We start from the raw sequence: 24204 nt of genomic DNA, 5'->3' as shown, positions 1-24204 counted from the left end.
GGTTCCATCCGTGCCTTGGGAAGGTCCTCTGGGGTAGGAAATAGCAACCCACTCCAGTATTTTTGCCTGGAAAATTCCATGGACAGAGGATCTGGGTGGGCTACAGGCCACGGGGTCCCAGAGTGAGACACAGCTGGGCAGCCGTGCGGGTGCATACACACACAAGTATTACTCGCCAGGAAAGAAACCTTGTGGAGTATGATTTAATAAAGCTTGATTTTGACAGTCTCATTTTTGTGAAGTATTCCAAGTACTTCTGTTTAAAAGCAATACCAAATTTGATGTTAAAACATTTATGTGGTCATCTCTTTAAAGGCTGACAGTGCCCCCTTAAGAGGATTAGCCATATTCTTTGTAAACAAAAGATTAACTCAGGGGAGGGCAAGAAGATTATATAGGACTGGAGGTAGACAACTTTTATAAATGTAGAGCCTTGCAGCACATCTATCAGAGATGTGTTTTTAAAGGGGATGTATTGGGGGAATTCCCTGGCAGTCCCGTGGTTAGGACTCTGCACTTTCATTGCCAAGGGCCCAGATTCAATCCCTGGTTGGAGAATTAAGATCCTGCAAGCCTCACGGCCAAAAGTAAATAAATAAATAAAGAGGATGTATTTTTAAAATCAAATCCAAAAACGTCTAAGAATTGGTAGATGTGTCATGCCAAAGGCTGACGACAAGATAGTGCTTTATCTTTGTATGGTAGTTGAAAGGAGATTATAAATTCCCAGTGATATTGAATATTAAACAATATCAAGGTTCCATTTTATCAGACCTTCCTTTTGGAGTGGGTCACATCTGGGTGCTCTTTACATTTGTGAGATCCTTGACCAAATCTAAACTGACATCCCGACAAAGGTTCCATCAAATGATCAGTCCTCCCTTTTCGTGTAAAACTTTCCTGGTTGCACAGTTAGCTCTTTTTCCATGAAAATAGTTGTTGCACAGATTTGAAGTACATATGAGAAAGATGAGCTTAATGAGGTAGGCAAAGCCCTTTTTGTCTTTCATCATGGATGACAACAGAGATTTGTTTCCATTCTCTGTTCTACACATGCTGAGATAGCGAAGGGCCACGAGTGCCTGGCCTGATACCTTGACCTTTCACTGCAACCCAAGACAAACAGCAAAAGCCTTACCTTAAAGTAGGATTATGGGTGCTGCTATAGATTACAAGAGGGTCAGGAGTAATTACATGTAAGATTGACTCATTTGATGCATGTTTGGGATTTTGTGTTTATGGAATATACCAGACACAAGAAAAAAATAATTAGGTATGAGCCTGTACTCTGCTTGCTTACCTTCTAGTAAAAAAGAAGATCTACATTAGGAATACAGATAAGTCCTGTTGATGTAGATAAAATGTCATGGGAAGCTAACTTTTTGTGACCCATTTTAAGTCTTTATGGAATTTGTTGCAGTATTGCTTCTGTTTTATATTTTGTTTTTTACTATGAGGCATGTGGGATCTTAGCTCCCATACCAGGAAGGACAAGGAATTGAACCTACACCCCCTGCATTGGGAGGTGAAGTCCTAACCACTGGGTTACCAGGGAGTCTTAAGCTAGCTTTATGTAATGTGACAGTGTAGTATTGAGAAAGGAGGAAATAATGCCATTTATGATGATAAATCCTCTTTATGTCTCTTGATAGTCTTAGAGCCCATATGTGCCCTACATGCTAATTCTTGGCTTTTTATTTCCTTCCTTTCTGCATAGATGGTGCAGGTGATGCATCTCCTTTGTACTAATCTGAACTCTTTTCAGTTGTATTTTTAAAAACCCATTTGAACTGGCTCCCACAGTGTAGGGAAATCTCCTGGCTTTTTTATACCTGAGAAGGCTCTTTCCATCTCACATGTCTTTTCCTGCATGTTGGTTTAGTTTTGGGCTAGGCCTTCTCTAGATGGTGGAAAGACGGCAACTCCAGGTTCCTGTCTTACCAGCCTAGCAACCTAAGCAGGAAAAATAAAAAGAATTCCCTTTTCTGTTGATTTAGCCAAAGGCCTGAAGCTAGTGTTCACTGATTCTTTTAGGTTGGTGCAAAAGTAATTGCAGTTTCTACATTGTTGAAGTTTACCATTTGATATTGGAATACATTCTTAAATATGGTTATGTTATACATCATTTTAATGTGCATTTATCCCTTAATTTTTTTTGCTAATGACTTATTACTTGCTATTTATTTTATATTTATTTTAGACTATGTAAATGATGTTAGACAAAAGCAAATTCGAGCGATTTTCTTATGCGAGTTCAAAATGGGTCGTAAAGCAGTGGAGACAACTCGAAACATCAAACTCATTTGGCCCAGGAACTAATAAATGTACAGTGCAGTGGTGGTTCAAGTTTTGCAAAGGAGTTCAGAGCCTTGAAGATGAACGTAGTGGCCAGCCGTCGGAAGTTGACAGCGACCTATTGAGAGGATGATCAAAGCTGATCCTCTTACAACTACATGTTTTAAGAAGTTGCCACAGAGCTCAGTGCTGACCATTCTGTTGTCATTTGGCATTTGAAATGAATTGGAAAGTTGAAAAGTCTCGATAAGTAGGTGCCTCGTGAGCTGACCGCAAATCAAAAAAGTTGTCCTTTTGGAGTGTCGTCTTCTCTTATTCTGTGCAACAACAACGAACCATTTCTCGATCAGATTGTGACATGCTGGAGAAGGAAATGGCACCCCACTCCAGTATTCTTGCCTGGAGAATCCTGTGGATAGAGGAGCCTGGTGGGCTGCTGTCCATGGGGTCACACAGAAAAAAAAAATTATAAAAAAAAAAAAAAAAAAGATTGTGACATGCAACAAAAAGTGGATTTTATATGACAACCAGTGACATCCAACTCAGGGGTTGCACTGAGAAGAAGCACCAAAGCACTTCCCAAAGCCAAACCTGCACCCAAAAAAAGGTCATGGTCACTGTTTGGTGGTCTGCTGCCAGCCTGATCCACTACAGCTTTCTAAATTCCAGAGAAACCATTATATCTGAGAAGTATGCTCAGCAGATCGATGAGACACACCAAAACCTGCAATGCCTGCAGCTGGCATTGGTCAACAGAAAGGGCCCAGTTCTCCACAACAGCTCCCGACAACACATCACATAACCAACGATTCGAAAGTTAAATGAATTGGGCTATGAAGTTTTTGTTTTGTTTTTTTAATTGAAGGATAATTGCTTTACAGAATTTTGTTGTTTTCTGTCAAACCTTAACGTGAATCAGCCATAGGTATACATATGTCCCCTCCCTCTTGAACCTCCCTCCCATCTCCCTTCCCATCCCACCCCTCTACATTGATGCAGAGCCCCTGTTTGAGTTCCCTGAGACATACAGCAAATTTCCATTGGCTATCTATTTTACATATGGTAATGTAAGTTTCCATGTTACTCTCTCCTCCCCTCTCCCCATGTCCATAAGTCTGTTCTCTATGTCTGTTTCTCCATTGCTGACCTGCAAATAAATCTTCGATACCATCCTGCTGCTGCTGCTGCTGCTGCTAAGTCGCTTCAGTCGTGTCCAACTCTGTGCAACCCCATAGACAGCTTCCCACCAGGCTCCCCCGTCCCTGGGATTCTCCAGGCGAGAACACTGGAGTGGGTTGCCATTTTCTTTTCCAATGCATAAAACTGAAAAGTGAAAGTGAAGTCACTCAGTCATGTCCGACTCTTAGCAACCTCATGGACTGCAGCCTACCAGGCTCCTCCGTCCATGGGATTTTCCAGGCAAGAGTACTGGAGTGGGGTGCCATTGCCTTCTCCGACCATCCTTCTAGATTCCATATATATGTATTAGTATATAGTATTTATCTTTCTTTTTCTGATTTACTTCTCTCTGTAATAGGCTGTAGGTTCATTCACCTCGTTAGAACTGACTCAGATGTGTTCTGTTTTATGCCTGAGTAATAGTCCATTGTGTATATGTATCACAACTTCTTCATCCATTCATCTGTCAGTGGACATCTAGGTTGCTTCCATGTCCTAGCTATTGTAAATAGTGCTGCAGTGAACACTGGGGTACGTGTGTCTTTTTCAGTTTGGTTTCCTCAGGGTATATGCCTAGGAGTGGGATTGCTGGGTCATAGGGTGGTTTTATTCCTAGTTTTTTAAGGAATCTCCATACTGTCTTCTGTAGTAGCTGTATCAATTTACATTCCCACAACAGTGCAAGAAGTTTTGCCTCATGTACCATATTCACCTGACCTCACACCAACCTACTAGCACTTCTTCAAGCATCTCAACAACTTTTTGCAAGGAAAACATTTCCACAATCTGCAGGATGCAGAAAATGCTTTCCAAGAGTTCATTGAATCCTGAAGCATTTATGCCACAGGAACAAACATTTATTTCTTGTTGGCAAAAATGTGTTGATTGTAATGGTTCCTATTTTAATTAATAAAGATATATTAGAGCCTAGTTATAATGATACAAAATTCATGGTCTGAAACCGCAGTTAACGTTTGCACCAATCTAATAACAGGCCTTGCTAGAGAATCAGTGCCCACTCTGAATCAGTCCTTTGGCTAGAGACTGCTGTATTCTTTTTGGCCAAGCCAGATTCATATGCCCATTCCTAGAGCTAATGGGTGAGGTCATCCCTTCTGAACACATGGACTAGGAGCAGAGTGGATCCTCAAAGGAAAACTGGGGGTGTCATGTTGAAAAAAGAAATTGATATTTTGGAGGCAGAAAAATAAAAAGAGCTCACTACACTTTTTGCATTCCTTTGGGTACCTCAGGATAGAGGTAGGGTGGTGGTCAGCTAACAGTGACACAATTCTTGGTGCTTCTACATGAATTAAGGGAAATAAATAAGGGCAATGCCAAAGAATGTTCAAACTACCATACAGTTGCGCTCATTTCACATGCTAGCAAGGTAATGCTCAAATCCTTCAAGCTAGGCTTCCACAGTACGTGAGCCGAGAACTTCCAGAAGTACAAGCTGGATTTAGAAAAGGCAGAGGAAACACAGATCAAATTGCCGACTTCCTTTGGATCATAGAAGAAGCAAGGGAATTCCAGAAAAACATCTGTTTCATTGACTGTGCTAAAGCCTTTGACTGTGTGGATCACAACAAACTGTGGAAAACTTCAAGAGATGGGAATACCACACCACCTTACCTGTCTCATGCAAAACCTGTGTGCAGGTCAAGAAGCAACAGTTAGAACCGTCATGAAACAAAGGACTGGTTCAAAATTGGGAAAGGAGTACGTCAAAGCTGTATATTGTCACCCTGCTTATTTTACTGCTATAGAGTACATCATGGGAAACGCCAGGCTGGATGAAGCACAAGCTGGAATCAAGATTGCTGGGAGAAATATCAGGAATCTCAGATATGCAGATGACACCACCCTAATGGCAGAAAGCGAAGAAGAATTGAAGAGTATCTTGATTAAGGTGAACAAGGAGGGTAAAAAAGCTGGCTTAAAACTCAGCATTCAAAAAACGAAGATCATGGCATCTGATCCCATTACTTCATGGCAAATAGATGAGGGAAAATTGGAAACAGTGACAGATTTTATTTTTCTGGGCTTCAAAATCACTGCAGATGGTGACTGCAGCCATGAAATTAAAAGACACTTGCTCCTTGGAAGAAAAGCTATGACAAACATAGACAGCATATTAAAAAGCAGAGATATCAGTTTGCTGACAAAGGTCCATATATTCAAAGCTGTGATTATTCCAGTAGCAATGTATGGGTGTGAGAGTTAGACTGTAAAGAAGGCTGAGCGCCAAAGAATTGATGTTTTCAAACTGTGGTGCTGGAGAAGATTGAGAGTTCCTTGGATAGCAGGGAGATAAACCAGGCAATCTTAAAGGAGATCATCCCTGAATTTTCATTGGAAGGGCTGGTGCTGAAGCTGAAACTCCAATACTTTGGCCACCTGTTGGAAAAAATCAACTCATTGGAAAACACCCTGTTGCTGGGAAAGGTTAAGAACAGGAGGATAAGGGGGCAACAGAGGACGATCTGGATGGATGGCATCACGGAATGAATGGACATGAGTTTGAGCAAACACCGGGAGATAGTGATGAACAGGGAAGCCTGGTGTGCTGCAGTCCCTGGAGTCACCGAGTCAGACACAACCTAGCGACTGAACAACACTGCAGTGTTTAAAGGGAAGGAAAGACCTCGCAAGGATTGTTAATTCCAACTTTATGCTATCTTTCTTTTTTGCATGATTAAGCTCAACTAAACTATACCTAACAAAAAGTAAAATACATAGAGCAACATCTAACCTTTGAGTTCTTTGAAGTAGTCAAGGTCAGCAGCATGCTGAGACGAGACTAGACTGTCATTACAGCTCAGTAACCATTAGCTTTTAGGCAGAAAGCTCAACAGAGGAGCACGAAGCAACAGGTAGAGATGCCTCAGCACTGTCCAAAAAAAAAAGTGTTATAGTCTGTCTCCAAAAAAGAGTAACTTTTCAACTTGTATTAGCTTTCGTTAGTGTGATTCCGTAAGGAGTCTTACCTCAATTAAAGGTAAACCAAATGTTCTTTTTGCCTCCTGCCTTGTATCCCTGACCCCACTCCTTCTAAGAACCTCTGTCCTTGTAGCAGTTCAGCATCCTCGTAAGCAGAATATTCATACCCTTTGTCTCTTCTCACCCTTTTCAGGGTTGTATTTCTATGCTGTGGCCTTAAAATTTCAAAAGGGGAGAAAGCCTTTCAGGGAGCTCTGCTCATCCCATTATACCCCTGAGTCCCCTTGGCGCTTGGATGAGGAAATGTTATCAGAAGAGTGCAAATGCAGGCTCAGTCAGCTCCTCTAAATACCTTTGAGGTATATATCTATTTCATATTACACAGCAGGAATTGTGTCTCTTCAGTATTGTAAAAATCATATAAACAGGGAAGGTTAAATGTAGAATTAAGCAAAGACCATTTAGTTCTTGGAGGAAGAAACATCAGTAGTCATAAGCCAGGAAATAGAGATGGATTGCTTAATATAGATTTAAAACCCATGGTATGCTCCTAATCTGATTCCTATCCTGGTTTGCAATTCCACCTCTGACATATAGGCTTCCATTTAGTTTCTGTGTAGCTGAGGAGTTCCTGGCTCCAACCCTTAAGTCACAGAAGCCTGAGCAAGCACAAGCACCACTTTATGCTCATGCTGAATGAGAACTAGTCAACCAGCCTAGAGATTTATGGGAAATTTTTGTCATGTTCAAGTGCTACTTTGTTGTTACAACTAGTAGCTCAGTTTCCTCTTTGACTTTAATAATCCTCTCTAACCTATTTTTTTTAAAGGTATAGCAAATAGAACATGTCAACAGATAAATGCATCCCTGAGCATCTTTTAAGTTTCTTGGTTTTAGCCACCCCTAAATCAGGCCAGCTTGTCCAGTTGGTCGGTTTGTAACCTTTTTGCCAAAAATGCCTTGAATCTTGGAACAAAAGTTGGCAAGTCTTACCCAAAGCCTTTTAAAATGTACCATAGTCAAGGAATGGGAAAAGAAACAACAATGATTTTATCACAACTGTTGTGTTATCTGCCCTTCCACGTCTAATACCTGTCCTTTCTATAGCCCCTCCCCCTAGGTCTGGATGGAGGATACTTTAAAGTGAAATGACAGACCAGGAGAATAACAACAACATCTCAAGTAACCCCTTTGCTGCTCTTTTTGGCTCCTTGGCTGATGCCAAACAGTTTGCAGCAATCCAAAAAGAGCAGCTGAAGCAGCAATCTGGTAAGTGGAGGAGCCAATAGCAGCGGATGAGATGACCTAGAATGGGGTCTTCCCAAATTAAATATTCTTTGGGTCCTTAATTGCAACTGGAATTTATATTTCGGGCAGAAGTTGGTATTTTGTTCGTATTTGTTGTTTGTTTGGTTTGGGGGACTTCTTGTCCTATCCCTGGCTTAAAAAGACCAGAGAACGGGTGGTTCTGGAGTAACAGATGCCCGTCATGCTCCCAAAGCTGTCAAGCTTTCTTGTTTTACAAATCACCTAGGGAAAGATACTTAACAAAGGTGCTAATTTTTTTTTAACATAAGAAACAGGTTATAGTTGTAGGTGTGGGAAACAAGTCACATGCAGCTCTAGACAGCAGGTGTGTTAAAGGAAGACTTAGAGCCTTCTAGCCTATAGAGAAATGAGATTTGTTCTTAAGCCCAGTGCTTCAGAGTCTTCTCTCAAGCAAAATGCTTTTTCATTACACTTTCATAGCTTACTGCTTTTAGAACAGACTTCTAGGAAAATCTGATCCTTACCCTTCATGTGAAAAAAATTAGGACAATATCTCACTAATCAGAAAAGTGATTTTCCTCATCTGGGACCAAAGTAAAGATCAAGTCTAGCTTCCGCCCTATAGGTAATATATGAAGAATATATAGGTATATAAGAATATATAGGTATATATATAAGAATGTAGGTAATACAGAAGAATTGGGATGCTGTTTCCCAAATATATTAGTTTTCTTGAGCGTATGCACAAACTTTCAGGCCAGAAATTGCTCCCTTTCTCCTCCCTCCAAAAAAGATGTGTTTTTATTTTTAAGAAAGGAGAAACATTTATACTTTGCCTTTATTGTGTTTATTTCAGAAGTGTTCAGATATGTATACTACTGTGTACATATGGCCTTACTCTCTGATTAGGATTGAATAAAAAGGAAGTGAGAGCAAGACAGATGAGTAGTAGACAGAGACAGATGAAACAGAAGAAATACATGTAATGCTGACCTTTTAACATGATGGAAAGAGGCAGCTCTGAGTCTCAGTCTCTGAAAACTTTCCCGGACTTCTAAAATATAGGCTCAGAATGGGAACCCTTGGATTAGGAGATTGAAAAGTGTGGAATTGGAAAAATAAGGAAATGAGAAAAAAATTTTAAGTATGTGGTTGAGGGAAATTTTGCTAATCAGTACTTGTCACTCTAGGAATTCAGAGGAGACCTTAATGGTATAGGAATAGAGCAACTGAACACTCATCCTTCTGGCCATAAACAGACATAAGGCTGGCTAGAATTGGGAGCATTGCAGTGGGAACAAGTCAGGTGCATGCCCTTCTGTTACTATTTTGGCACCTCATTGTCTTAGTTTGTTTACACTGAGTTTGCCAGGCCACCAGGTCTAACCTGTTTTCCTCCAGCAGTTAGTACTCTAGCAAAACCTTTGACCTCCTGTATTGAGCTTCACTTCTGCTCAGTTCACCACACTGAAGCAACTCTTGCATCTGAGAATTTTGCCCAGACTTTGAGAGTAACCATTTTATCAGCAAAGGAAAATGCAGATACAGGCTTGCATGTGGCTTTTAGTGAGCAACACTACTTATACACCCCTTTAGCATCAGCACCATTCTGAGAAGCTCTAAGTTGCTTTATAAAAAAGTAAAAGGATTCTATCAATAAGAAAAAAATAACTAATTGAAAATGGGGACAATTTATATATACTCAAATTACTTTAAAAAATCCAATCTAGCTAATAATTAAAGAAATGCCCATTAAGACAACAATTAGATAGTTTTTAGTCTGTGCAGTTTGTGAAGCTTTAAACAGGCACTCTCTCATACACTGGTGCTGCTGTTGCCAAGTTGTGTCTGACTCTTTGTGACTCCGCCAGGGACTGTAGTCCACTAAGCTCCTCTGTCCAGGGATTTTCCAGGCAAGATTACTAGAGTGGGTTGCCATTTCGTTCTCCAGGAGAAGATCTCCAGGGGATCTTCCTGACCCAGGGATCAAACCCTAGTCTCATGCTTTGCAGGTGGATTTTTACCACTGAGTACTGGTGAAGCCCCATATACTCGTAGCCATGTAAATTGTAGTGGTTTTGGTTTTCTTTTTTGCTGCATGAGGTCCAGCTGCACAGGATCTTTAGCTGTGGCATGTGGGATCTCCTGGAGAAGGAAATGGCAACCTACTCCAGTATTCTTACCTGGGAAATCCCATGGACAGAGGAGCCTGACAGGCTACCATCCTTGGGGGTCACAAAGATCAGATGTGACTTAGGAACTAAACAAAAACAACAAATGTGGGATCTAGTTCACTAACCAGGGATTAAACCCTGGCCCCCTGCATTGGGAGCATCTCAGCCACTAGAGCACCCGGGAAATCCCAGAGTAGTCTTTCTTAGAGTAATTTGGTAATACATATATGTTAACTTTTAAATATTCAGGCTTTTTAATCCAGCAGTTCTGCTTCTGTGAATTTATCCTACAGAAGTACTCATACAGGTGCACAAAAATAATAAGTTATATGTGGTACAGTGTTGTTTGAAATCAGGGAAATTGGAAACAATACAAATGTCCATCAGTTGAGAAGTCGCTACATAGATCACATTGTGTGCATTCAGCGTAATACAGGGCAGCTATTGAAAAGAATGAGGTTGGCTTATAAATGACCTAACAGAGAGGTGTTGGTGCTGATTAAGTTTAAAAGGCAAGGGAATTTCCTGGCAGTCCAGTGGTTATGACTCTGTGCTTTCACTCTCAAGGACCTAGGTTTGATCCCTGGTGAGGGAACTAAGATCCCACAAGCCAAGCATCACAGCCAAAAATAAATAAATAAAAATTTAAAAATAAGAAAAATGTGTTCTCTTAAAATCAGGGAAAAGCCATATATTTAATATAAGTAAAGGCTTGGTGATCTATTAGATAATTCTTTGCTCACTAGGATTCTTTAGGGAAGGTAGTGTTGCTACTTTTGGCATTATGGAATACAATTAATTATGAGTAGAAAAAATAAAACTTAGTTTTTGAAATATGGTAGATTTTATAACCAGGGATTTCAGAATTCTGTACTTAAGATGTTTCCTGATACAACTCAATGGCAAAAACTGCCAAACAATCCAATTTAAAAATGGGCAGAGGATCTGAATGAACATTTTTCCAAAGATGACATATAGATGGTCAACATCCGCATGAAACAGTGCTCAACATCATTAATCGGGGCAATGTAAATCAAAACCACACATGCTTGTTAGAATGGTTATTATCAAAAAGACAAGAAATAATGTGTTGGCAAGGATGTGGAGAAAAGGGTACCCTTGTGCACTGTTGGTGGGATTTTAAGTTGGTTCAGCCACTGTGGAAAATATCAGCATGGAGCTTCCTAAAAAAATTAAATATAAAGCTACCATATGATCCAGCAATTCTATCTCTGGGTATTTATCCAAAGAAAACAGAAACACTAATTGGAGAAGATATATGCACCCCCATGTTCATTGCAGCATTATTCAGGTGGACAGTAGATGGGCCTTGAGGGCATTGTGCTGAGGCAAATAAGTCAGAGAAAGACAAATACCATATGATCTCACTTATATTGGAATATTTAAAAAGAAAAAAAAAAACAAGCAGACTAGATTTGGGGTTGCCAGAGGCAGGGGTTGGGGGTGACAAAATGGATGAAGAGTTCCAAAAGGTACAAACTTCCAGTAATAAAATAGTCATAAGGATGCAGTGAACAGCATGGTGACTGTAGTTAACAATACTGTATTACATGTGTGTTTGAACATTGCTAAGAAAGTAGATCTTAAAAGTTCTTACCACAAGAAAAAAAATTGTAGCTATTTATGGTGACATAGGGGCTTCCCAGGTGGCGCTAGTGTAAAAAATCTACCTGCCAACGCAGGAGACACAAGAGGACGTGGGTTCAGTCCCTGGGTTGGGAAGATCTCCTGAGGGAGGGCATGGCAACCCACTCCAGTACTCTTGTCTGCAGAATCGCATGGACAGAGGAGCCTGACGGGCTACACGGTCCATGGGGTCACAAAGAGTTGGACACAACTGAAGTGACTTAGCACACACGCACGTACCGTGACAGATGTTAACCTGATTTATTGTGGTGATCATTTTACAATATATACAAATATTGTAATGTTGTACAGCTGGAATGAATATATGTCAATGATACCTTAATTTAAAAAAAAACAAGATGTTGACTGACTTGAGATGTTCACTAATAAGTTAACATCCAAAATTAACCTCCCCCGCTTGGTGACGTTTATCATGTATACTTGGTTTTCTCTTAAAGAGAGGATTGTAACTGTTAATGACTTACATTTTCTGGCAGATGAACTCCCAGCCAGCCCAGATGACTCGGATAATAGTGTGTCAGAGAGCCTGGATGAATTTGATTACTCTGTGGCTGAGATCAGCCGCTCATTCCGTTCACAGCAGGAAATATGTGAGCAACTCAACATCAATCACATGATCCAAAGGATCTTCCTCATCACTCTGGACAACAGTGAGTTACAGATTTGCAGCCAATGGATTCACTACTCTGCCTTTCCTGCTTGGGCTAAGGATTCAGTCTTAGAAACTTACTGTATCTGATGGTTAAACAAACCCACCACACTCCCAGGAACACAGGGTTTATTTATATTTTCAAGGAAGCTTTTGTTAAAGCAGTATTTTGACACACATACAACTTTCATTTCTGATTCTGACTGGACCGTGTAGCTTCTGCTGCCTTTTCTACTTTAAAAAGGGCGATGGGAATGGTAGCCAAGTCTGTTTTCTTCTCAGAGGTGATCTAAACATTTTGATGCAAGCCCCAAGAAGATTTAGTGTTTCCCCTCTGTGCCCTGTCTGTAGTTAAACCCCCAAACTACTCCTGATGTCTGGGATTTACTCTTTAAATGTCATGATGTTAGGTTTATAACAAAGCACGTGCTCTTTGGGGTTGGGGTGGAGGGGTTAAATCTGTAGATACTGTTCTGTGTGTCAAGATCACTCTGATATTACCTGAGTCAAACTTCGGATTCGAGAGAAATGCTGTCAAGATCAGTTGTCTGTGTAAGGCAGAAGCATTATTCTTAACCTATCAGACTAAAACCATTTCTCAGGTGACCCAAGCCTGAAAAGTGGGAATGGCATCCCTAGCCGGTGTGTGTATTTGGAAGAAATGGCAGTAGACCTGGAAGATCAAGACTGGCTTGATATGAACAACGTAGAGCAGGTACCATTCTTCCATTCCTTACATGTGCCTTCAGTAAAAATCAGCCATGCAGCTGAATTCTGCTCTCCATTCTCCAACCATGGCTTTCTTAGCTCTGTCTCTTACACTGTCTGTGTTGTCCCTCTTTTGGATGTGCTCATCTACCCATGGTCCCATGTCCAAATCTACCCATCCTGCAAGACACAGTTAACAAGTCATCCCGTTTACAAAGTTTCACCAGGTATAAGTTGTTATTTTCTCTCTGGGCACTTACAGTAATCTCTTGCATCTCTTATAAGAATTGTCTCTTTCCATCCCAAGTTGTGGCTTTTCTATGTACCTCTCCTCTCTCTCCCATAGACACTTAACTTATTGAGGTCAAGGCCCCTCTCTTTCTTTATATCTTTTTCAAAATCAAAACTACATTCTACCTTACAAGTGCTTAATTAATATTAAATGGATGAAAGTTTAGTAGGGAAGACACTTGACAACTTGTAGTTTAACTTCATATGTTTAAACTGTCTATATAAAGTCTGAATGAAATCAGCAATCATGAAGAGTAGTAGATTTCACATATAAGTTTAATCTCTCGTTCTCCACACTATTCAACAAATATTCTTTTAATGCTTACTCTGTGCTTGGGGCTATGCTAGACACTTAAGCTTGCTTTAGGATAATGATATAAACAGTTAAATTTGTATACATAATTTCTTTTAATTGAGGGATAATTGCCTTACAATGTTGTGTTGGTTTCTGGTATACAACAGTATGAATCATCTGTAAGTATTATATACGTATATCCCCTTCCTCTTGAGCCTTCTCACCAACCCTCCGCATCCCACCTCCCTGAAACTGAGCTGAACTCCCTGTGTTACACAGCAGCTTCCACTAGCGTTTTATTTCACACATGGTAGTATTATGTCAGTGCTACTCTCTCAATTCACCCCACTTTCCCCTTCCCTCCTCTGTGTCCACAAGTTCATTCTCTATGTCTGCATCTATACTCCTGCCCTTTTTTCCCTTTTACATTCTGTGATTCTCATAATTACCTGTGTCAAAATTATCTTTTATGTCTTGATGTTCTAAAACTAACTTTGCAGTGGACAGGGATGGAGGCAGATAAATCAGGAATTTGCAATTAACAGATACACACTACTGTATACCAAATAGATAAACAACAGAGACCAACTGTATAGCACAGGGAACTACATTCAATATCTTATAATACCTATAATAGAAAAGAATCTGAAAAAGAATAGATATGTATGTGTGTGTGTGTAACTAAATCACTTTCCTGTACACCTGAAACTAACACAACATTGTAAATCAACTATACTTCAGTAAAAAAAATAAAATGTAAAAATAAATAAAAATTTAAAAATTATTTATGTAAAATAAATAAAAATGTAATGCAAAGTTACATTAACTTTGCAGTGATTTAGTATTCTCATTTATTTATTTTTCCTAATAGGCTGTCTTCACTCGCTTATTACTTCAAGATCCAGGCAACCACTTGATTAACATGACTTCTTCTACAACATTGAATCTCTCTGCTGATCGAGACGCAGGGGAGAAGCACATTTTTTGTTACCTTTATTCCTGCTTTCAAAGAGCCAAGGAAGAGGTAAAGGAATCATTGCCATTAAGTACTCTTGGGTATGATGTAACCCAGAGGATTGGATCAGTGTCTTTTATATTAATTTGTATACATCACAGTGTATCTGAAACTGGATATCAGAGGTCCTGTTAGTTTGTTTTCTGAAGTGTTAATCTCTCCTTTTCTGTGGCTTGGGGTCTTCCCCTTCCCCAGTTAACAAATGCCTCTTATTCTTTCTACAAACGTCTTTAAAATATCACACCTTTATAAAAAAAAAATTTGATAAATTCATTTCTACTGAGGTGTGTATAACAGAGTAGACTAAGCTTGATCACTTCCAGCAATAGAATTTCTAAGAGGTGATTCCTTAACCTAAGGAATGAACTCTCATGGCTTTTCAAGCATCCATAGCAAAGCCCTATTGTTTTGAGACGCAGTGTCTCTCCCCTTCTGTTTGCTGTACCTGCCTTAGTGCCAGGTCACAGAGCTAGCATCCTCCCTCTGTCTGTTGCTGTTTCCAGATTACCAAAGTCCCAGAGAACCTGCTGCCCTTTGCAGTGCAGTGCAGGAACCTCACTGTGTCCAATACCCGAACAGTCCTTCTCACCCCAGAGATCTACGTTGACCAAAACATCCACGAGCAGCTGGTAGATTTGATGGTGGAAGCCATCCTAGGAGGCCGTGAGTACATAAGCAAGATCTGTGAGCGTCTGCATTCGATTTCTGTAACATTCCTCTGATTGCATTAAAAAGCCTCAGAGCCACTATGGTTCCAGCATAAATGAATAAAATGGGTTTCTATACCAGTAGAATTATCAAAAGTTCAGCAAAGTAAAGAGCTGTGTGTAAAGGCATATAGAAATTCCTTTGGCCTCCTCTCTCTCGTTTGTTTTCCATCAGATTTTGAAAATGTAGCTGAGTTTCTGGATGAGGTCATCGAAGCTTTGATATTAGATGAGGAAGTTCGAACATTTCCAGAAGTCATGATTCCAGTGTTTGACATTTTATCGAGCCGAATCAAAGATCTAGAACTCTGCCAGATTCTACTGTACACGTATCTGGACATTCTTCTCTATTTCACTAAGCAGAAGGATATGGCCAAGGTAGGTCTGAAAGTTCACATGTGTTCAGTTGAGTTGGAAGCTTATGCTTCCCTGTCCTGAGGGCACTGTAATATTACCTATTATATAAGAAAGGTACATTGGTTGTTACATAGTCTTTTTTTGTTTTGTTTTGTTTTTGGCTATGCTATGTGGCTTGTGGGATCTTAGTTCCCCAATCAGGGATCGAACCCACGTCCTGCCGGGAGCCGGCATATTGCATATTGAGTGCATATTGCATATTGAGTGCAGCACTTTCCACAGCATCATCTTTCAGGATCTGGAATAGCTCAACTGGAATTCTGTCACTGCCGGGAGCCAGCGTGAGGAGCTCCACCCATGACAAAGGTCATGAGGAAGGAGGCTCGGCATACGCAAAGGCGGGATGGAGCCTCAGGAGTCCCCCTGGAAATTCTCGAGCATCTACCCCCCAAAACCAGAGTCTGCCTACTTTCTGCTTTGTGCTTTCACCTACACCTCTGACTTTACGGGGGCTGTCCCCCACTACCTCTCTCTGAAAAAAGAGTTAACTTACAGCTCCATGTTCTAAACTGTCTAAATACAGATTCCTTTGAGCAGTTAAAAGATTGATTAGAAATTGTATTGGTGAAGGGATTTTCACTTGTTGGGCCAATGTTTGCTGCTAAGTTTCCATATCCCTTACCTGCTGTGTCCCTGGCAGTGTATTGATTAATATAATTGGTGTAAGTAGTAGCTTTAATGTTTGTAACCTGGGACCCTTGAGTTAATTCTTTTTCTTGTTATAGCCCACCACACCTTTGCTCTGTAGGAATGCAACTTTATCTAATGCTTTTGGAGGGTGGCTCCTGACCAATCACCTTTAGAGAAAAATAAGCTTTCTGAAGAAAGGGTCTTAAAATGTTAACAGGCCTCCGGGCCAAAAGATGATGCAAATCAACTAAGCTTTTGCATATGATAAATTTGCAGGAAGAAAGCCTGGCTTGCTGCATGACTCTACCCCTTCCCCCATTATCCTCTATGCATAAGTTAAGGTATAAAAACTACTTTGGAAAATAAAGTGCGGGCCTTGTTCACCGAAACTTGGTCTCCCCATGTCGTTCTTTCTCTCACCTTCTGGCTGAATTATTCAGCCTCTTTTCTCCACTGAATTTCCTCACTGAGCTATCCTTATTTCAGCCTCTTTTCTCCACTGAATTTCCTCACTGAGCTATCCTTATTCTATGACTCTTTATATCCTTAATTAAAGTTTAATTAAGCAGTTGTTTCCTGATCCTCGCTGACGCCGTCCCCGCTTCGAATTCCTTGGATCCACCAGGGCTGGACCCCGGCAACGTCCCCTGCGTTGGCAGATCCTTAACCACTGGACCACCAGGGAAGTCCCGGTTGCTGTATAGTCCTAACTCTTTGAAGCTCTCTCACCCCATCACTTACCTCATCATACAGACAATTGATTAGGACTTGTCTTTTCCTACAGGTTTTTGTAGACTACATTCAGCCCAAGGATCCAAGTAATGGACAGATGTACCAGAAGACCTTGCTAGGAATAATCTTGAATATCTCCTGCTTATTAAAGACACCGGGAGTCATAGAAAATCATGGCTACTTCCTGAACCCATCTCGTTCCAGTCCCCAGGAGATCAAAGTACAGGAGGCCAACATTCATCAGGTGGAGCTGTTTCCTGGTGCATTCCGGTCCCCAATCTCTTAAGTATTGTTTCCTCAGGAAGCAAATGCAGACAAGGCTACTTGAGCCTTTTGGGAAAGCAGATTGATCTGGGTGACTCTCTACCGTAATCGTGTAAAGAAATGGTCCTCTTTTTAGCATGCGCTAAGAGCAGAGGACAGACCCTTGTTTGGTTCAGAATGAGCTGCTGCTATTCTTTGCCCTGTGTTGTAGCACAGTCACCTGCTCTCAATTCTCATTTTCCTCACCAAGGTATTTCTTAAAACTTCAGGTCCTAAAATCTTCTGAATGAACTCCGGCTTAAAAGCCAAATCGTTTTCCTTTTCCTCCTTTCCCCTGTGTCATCTCTGTTTGGGCTTCCTAGCATAAATTATATGGTATAAGTCTGGCCAACATACGGCAATCAATGGTTGAACTGGGGGCAGTTTAAATCTCCCATCATCACACCTTTCTAAAGCAGAGGTTGGCAAATTATAGCAGTGGTCAAATCCAGCCTGCCGCCTTTTTTTGTAAGTAGTTGTATTGAACCTAGACATACTTCTGTGTATTGTTTATGGCTTGACTTTATGCCGCAGTGGTAGAGTTGAATAGGTGCTACAGAGACTATATGGCATGCAAAGCCAAAAATAGTTATCATCTGGCCTTCGGAAGAGAAAGTTTACCAGCCCCTACTCTGCCCCTACTCTAAAGCTATGTAAATGCTAGCTGTAGTTTGGCAGCTCATCAGGAAGACTTACACGTGCCCAGAATTATTTTTTTTTTTTTTTAAATCAGAATGGGGGGGGCACAGGGAGAGTAAGGGAAAGATCAGGATTCATGTATTTTTGGAGATTGCCAGTGGCTAAGGTTTGAGAGTAACAAATATTAGGATTATGCAACTGGAATGTTCTGTGGTTGTGTTTTCTGGTTAAACAGTTCATGGCTCGGTACCATGAAAAGATCTACCAGATGCTGAAGAACCTACTCCAGCTCTCTCCAGAAACCAAACACTGTATCTTGTCCTGGCTCGGAAACTGTTTGCATGCAAACGCAGGCCGCACCAAGATTTGGGCCAATCAGATGCCAGAAATCTTCTTCCAAATGTATGCCTCGGATGCCTTCTTTCTGAATCTGGGTGCTGCTCTCCTGAAGCTATGCCAGCCATTTTGCAAACCCAGATCCTCTCGGCTCCTCACCTTTAATCCTACTTACTGTGCCCTGAAGGAGTTGAATGATGAAGAACGAAAAATAAAAAATGTACACATGAGAGGTAGGGGGGGAGCTGGTCATCTCAAAACTGTGTGTGTGTAACATAAGGCCTTCACTTCCATATCCTTTTCCACAAAGGTCCCTCTTTCTCAAAGAAGATAAGGCAAAAAGAAAAGCTATTATAAATTTTTAAAAGACAGACTTTTAAAAACGGATAGTTTTAGATGTTATGCTTTACTGAGACTTTCTCTCTGAATTTGGCAGACTTGGATATTCACTCATTCATTCATTCTTAGGAAAATGAATAAAGGACAGTCCCTGTCCTTTTTGAACTCAAAGGATCCAAAAGGAGGCAGATATGTTAACAGATCATCATAATACGGTCTAGGGCTAGGAATCCAGAGAAGGGAGTAAATGATGAATTCTGCAGAAGGTGGAGGTCTTCATAGTTGAGTCTTGAAAAATGTGTTGGGTTTATCAAGCAAAGGAATCCCTTTTATAGAGGAAATAACTGTGAAGGTACAGACTGTGAAACAACTAAGAACAGTAGGACGCTCCACATGGCTAGAACATGGGGTAGCTGGGGGAAGGGGTATGGAAACTGGCAGGAAATAAGCCTGGGGAGGAAGAATGTTGAAGCCAAATTGGAGAAAACTCAAATAATACAGAGAAGTGAAAAGAAGGAAATAAACCACTCTTAGTTCTACCACTCAGAATGAATCACTCTTAATTATTATGTACTTCCAGTTTTTTAGCTCTTCTAATTATAAAAGTAACACATGCTCAAAAGCAAATAATCTTATATACAGAAAAGCACAGAATAGTAACAAATGATTACCTATCTCCTGGAAAAATCTACAGTGCTATCTATCATTCCTTTTAATATTTGGTGATTTCATGACCAAGCTAAAAAGATTTAACTGCATTTCTATAGACAGAAGCTAAAAGACATTTTTAGACCAAGAGAGTAGGAATGTTACAAGATCTGTTTTTAAGAAGATATTACTCAGTTCACTGGAAGCAGGATGGAAGTTGAACTAGAATAAAGGGACACTGGAGCCAAGATAGATGTCTATGGCAAGACATTTACTCTTCCTTTTCATTTCTTTGAGGTTTGGACAAAGAGACCTGTTTGATTCCAGCTGTACAGGAGCCAAAGTTTCCCCAGAACTACAACCTTGTAACAGAGAACCTTGTCCTGACAGAGTACACCTTGTACTTGGGATTTCACAGGTAGCTCCTCTGATGTCATTAGGAAAGAACTGTTTGGTTGTGTTGATATCAGAAGGTTAAAAGTGAGTATTATAATAATCTCACTTTATTCTGAAGGCTTACATTAGGATCTAAAAGGAAAAGGCATTATACGCATTAATCTGTGTCTAGATCAACTGGCTTTATCCATGTACCTTGAATTTATTTTGCATTTTTGACCTGTTAAACTTTTTTATTAAAGATACAGTATATTAATAAATATAGTGTAAAGATACACTATATATTTCTTTTGATCTGCACATTTTTAAATCACTATCTTCCTTATGTCATCCACACAAGTGGAATTTTCCTTTAATATTTCACATTCTGCTCTTCAATTTTCATTACTTACTATGCCTGATGAAAAAAGAGAAAGCTTTATTCTATGGTATAGAGAGACAAAATTGACAAAAAGAAGTGTTTTAAGAGATTTCAGAACGATCATAAAAATCTGTGTATCAAAGAGGATTCTGGATGTGTGAAAATTTGAAAGCTAAGGTGTGTAACTTCCGAAAATGGTCTGGTTCTGGCTAACCACATGTCGTTCTATGATTTTCCCCCCCCTCTGATTTAGCTGATTGTGATGAACATTTTATAAATAAGGGGGAAAATAGCTACTCACTCATAGTTATAGCCTATAGGAAGGCATATTGAGGACAGCAATTTTTAATGCCTTTTTGGGAAACTTAAAATGACATAGCATTTTTCAAAGCTCATCAGATTTTTCAAAAAATGAAATTATATCTTCACTAGAGATTACTTTCTCTCTCTGTCATTGATATTTTAAATGAGACAGTAGATAACAACTTACCATGTATTTATTAACCTATTAAAACAGAAAGTAAAAGTCATCTAGTTTCTCATTATTGGCTAACTAACACTAGACATCGTCCACGGGACCAGAGAGAATGAGTTTGGACTGTACACGCAGACACAAGTCTCCATGACATTGAACTCTGGGTCTTCCTTTCATTAGAGAACATTTGGATGACCCTTTTTGAAGAATCATTTAATTTTTATTGACCATCCGAGGACTGGAAGCTACTGTTAGGTTGCATTCCAGGTGGCTTCTGGTTTATATGTGGTCATTGCTAATCTGGGAAGTGCCTGGTGGCTCAGTCTGTAAAGAATCTGCCTGCAGTGCAGGAGACCTGGGTTTGATCCCTGGGTCAGGAAGATCCCCCGGAGAAGGAAATGGTAACCCGCTCCAGTATTCTTGCCTGGGAAATCCCAAGGACAGAGAAGCCTTGCAGGCCTCATTCCATGGGGTTGCAGAAGTCGGACACAACTTAGTGACTAAACCACCACTACCATCACCACCACTGCTAATCTGGACTCCATTCTCACCAGCTTTAGTTCTCTACTAACCATGAAAAGACTGTCCATATACCCACATCCAAGTACAATCATTGCCCTTGGGTGGTGTCAAACTATCTTGTACTTTGCCTAATCATTACATATCGTACATAATAAAAGCCCAGTCTACACCCTGCTCAGCCAAGCCACGATTCTTTGGATAGTGCATTTAAGCCAAAGGCAACTAACTATATGTTGAATAACATTTGCCCCGTGCTCTACTCCCAGCCCGGTCCTGTCAGTAACGTGTGTGCTGTCTGTGTCCTCACAGCTGCAGCTCTACATCCTAAAAGGGGGTACTAGAATAAATACATGAGGATTTGTTTTTCAGAAACAGTCTGTACTCAGCCATCTGTGTGTGAGCCTTCTGACCCAGTCTCTTCTGCTTTCTTGAGGGCAGGTTGCATGATCAGATGGTAAAAATCAACCAGAATCTGCATCGGCTGCAGGTAGCCTGGCGGGATGCTCAGCAAAGTTCCAACCCTGCTGCTGACAACCTCCGGGAGCAGTTTGAACGACTGATGACCGTCTATCTTTCTACCAAGACGGCCATGACTGAGCCGCAGATGCTACAAAACTGCCTAAACTTGCAGGTGTCCATGGCTGTTCTCCTGGTTCAGCTGGCCATAGGCAACGAGGGCTCACAGCTGATGGAGTTGACTTTTCCTTTGCCAGATGGCTACAGTTCTTTGGCTTACGTGCCAGGTGAGCTGCTCTCCCTTGGGAACTTCCTATTTATAGCCATCTGAGTTTAACTGGGTCACTTTGAAAGTATAATACACAAAATATCCTACCTTAGCTATCATTCAGCTGTTTTTGGAGAAATAACTCAAACTCGTAGATAATGTCTGTTGGTCGGAGCCTGGGAGAACTGACAGCTGGTTCCTCAGTTATGTTGCCACTGCTCTGCAGATCAGAAAATAGTCTTCAGAGGGTGAAGTGCAGTCAGGGTTTTCTGAGCTGTTAGTTTCTATCATTAATATAGTTTGTCATTCAACTTATAAACTTATCTGTCTAACCCTCCCCCCTGTGCTAGTCTTTAGGGAAAAAAAGTCATCTCTTGGTTAACCCAGAACGGAGAGTGTGTATGTCTGTTATATTGGTTGAGAGGTCAGCAGATATTGTCCATCAAATTTAGGTTACATTTTTTTTCTTTAATTTTTATTATATCTTGGAATATAGTTGATTTACAATATTGTGTTGGTTCCAGGTGTACAGCAAAGTGATTCAGTTATATATATACATACATACATTCTTTTTCAGATTTTTTTTCCATATAATTGGAAAATTTGAGAAATTTCCTGTGCTATACAGTAGGTCCTTGTTGACTTACTGTATAGCACAGGACCTATACAGTAGGTCCTACATACATATAGTAGTATGTATGTGTTAATCCCAAACTCCTAATTTATCCCTCTGCACTTCTTTTCCCCTTGGTACAGGTTACATGCTCTTAATCCCTGTACTAGTCGTTGATTGCTGAGTAACAGATTACCCCAAACATAGCAACTTCAAACAACAAACATTATTACACACAGTTCCCTCAGGTCAGCAATCCAGGATCAGCTTAGCTGCATGGTCCAAGTTGCAGCCAGGCTATCCACCAGGGCCATAGGAATCTGAAGACTCGACCAGGGCTGGAGGATCTGCTTACAAGCCGTCATGTGGTTGCTGGCAGATCACAGTTGCTTGCTGGCTTCTTTTCCAGGCCACACAGGACTCTTTTTAGTAACTATTCATGGTATGGCAGCTGGCGTCTCTCAGATCAGGGGACAAAAATGGAAGCTGTAGGCTTTTATAGCCTAATTATGGAAATGACATGCCATCATCTCTGGAGTAGTGGAGGAGGAGATATACAAGGGCATAAATACAAGAAGGCTAGGGTCAGTGGAGCACCCCAGAGACTGATGACCATAGTCATCTAATGTTTTCATCTCTATTCAAGATTCTTCATCTGAAGGGTTATTTTAACTCACAGTTAATCTTGAGTGTGGAAATATATATCCATCAGTGTACTTTCTTAAACTGCACTGGTGTGTTAACAACGTTTTATATCTCTACTGTTCTTCCATTTACTTGGATAAAACTAAAAATTGCCTTACATTCAAAGGAGATCCTGCATTTTTTTAACTTATCATCCTTCCTAGTACCTGCAGAACATTTGGGGTTCTTGTAAACCTTCACTAAGTAGAGTAAAAGAGAAGAATTTAAATATTGCTTAATACAGAGAGTCAGATGTTTGGCTAATTCCAGTGAAAATTTTCTTTCTCAGAATTTTTTGCAGATAACTTGGGTGATTTCCTCATTTTTCTCCGTCGCTTTGCCGATGACATCTTGGAGACATCGGCAGATTCCTTGGAACATGTCCTTCATTTTATCACCATTTTCACTGGAAGCATAGAAAGGTGACGTGCTGAAAGCGTGGCTCTGTCACAGTGTAGAGCTGTGAAACATTCAGAAGACTTCTAAGCCAAGAAATAAACAAGCCTGAATCATAAGGGGTTGCCTTCAGAAGTTGTGTTAACATTAATGAATCACCTGACTATCCTTATGAGTAGCCCAAAATCCCATACTTGAGAGGCATAATAAACAAAGGACTTTGCCCACAGAGAATTTGAACCTGCATATAAGGTACCAGATGGGAATTCCCCTGCTAGTCCCTGGTTAAAATACTTAACCTTCATGCCAGAGAACTTGCCAGGCACTGATGATCTTCTAATGTCTGATAACAAAGTTTGCTCTACAGTCCTGAATTGGATGAGCAGTAAACTTGGGTAAATGCTCTCTGATCTCAAGACTTACATTCACAGCTTCTAGTCCTCTTTCCTGGAGAAGGCGATGGCACCCCACTCCAGTACTCTTGCCTGGAAAATCCCATGGACGGAGGAGCCTGGTAGGCTGCAGTCCATGGGGTCAACAAGACTCGGACACGACTGAGTGACTTCACTTTCACTTTTCACTTTCATGCATTGGAGAAGGAAATGGCAACCCACTCCAGTGTTCTTGCCTGGAGAATCCCAGGGACAGGGGAGCCTGGTGGGCTGCCATCTATGGGGTCACACAGAGTTGGACACGACTGAAGTGACTTAGCAGCAGCAGCAGCAGCAGTCCTCTTTCCCAGAAGAAGATGCTCACTGACCTGTAGAGTTGCTTCTCTGATTTCCTGGTGGTGGTA

General features: G+C 40.7%; 1 protein-coding gene across 2 annotated transcripts in view; it reads left to right on the top strand.

Annotated features, from left to right (window-relative positions):
* The window catches only part of UBE4A (ubiquitination factor E4A), a 42611-nt gene that overhangs the window by 1072 nt on the left and 17335 nt on the right, over window positions 1–24204 (top strand). Inside the window, exons 2-13 of one of the 2 annotated variants that reach the window (XM_025266809.3) lie at window positions 6611–6776; window positions 7525–7686; window positions 12005–12178; window positions 12780–12892; window positions 14343–14495; window positions 14990–15149; window positions 15369–15571; window positions 17025–17216; window positions 18150–18483; window positions 19535–19655; window positions 21430–21734; window positions 23302–23434. In XM_025266809.3, the coding sequence (XP_025122594.1) occupies window positions 7566–7686; window positions 12005–12178; window positions 12780–12892; window positions 14343–14495; window positions 14990–15149; window positions 15369–15571; window positions 17025–17216; window positions 18150–18483; window positions 19535–19655; window positions 21430–21734; window positions 23302–23434 (2009 nt within the window). In that variant the 5' untranslated portion in view covers window positions 6611–6776; window positions 7525–7565. The remainder of the gene's footprint in view (window positions 1–6610; window positions 6777–7524; window positions 7687–12004; window positions 12179–12779; window positions 12893–14342; window positions 14496–14989; window positions 15150–15368; window positions 15572–17024; window positions 17217–18149; window positions 18484–19534; window positions 19656–21429; window positions 21735–23301; window positions 23435–24204) is intronic. The other variant, XM_006044695.4, reaches the window with a different exon arrangement.

The sequence above is a fragment of the Bubalus bubalis genome, chromosome 16 (genome assembly GCF_019923935.1).
Source record: "Bubalus bubalis isolate 160015118507 breed Murrah chromosome 16, NDDB_SH_1, whole genome shotgun sequence".
Classification (NCBI taxonomy): Eukaryota; Metazoa; Chordata; class Mammalia; order Artiodactyla; family Bovidae; genus Bubalus; species Bubalus bubalis.
Note: the sequence above shows the minus strand (reverse complement) of the source record. Positions and strands in the feature narration are given on the sequence as shown.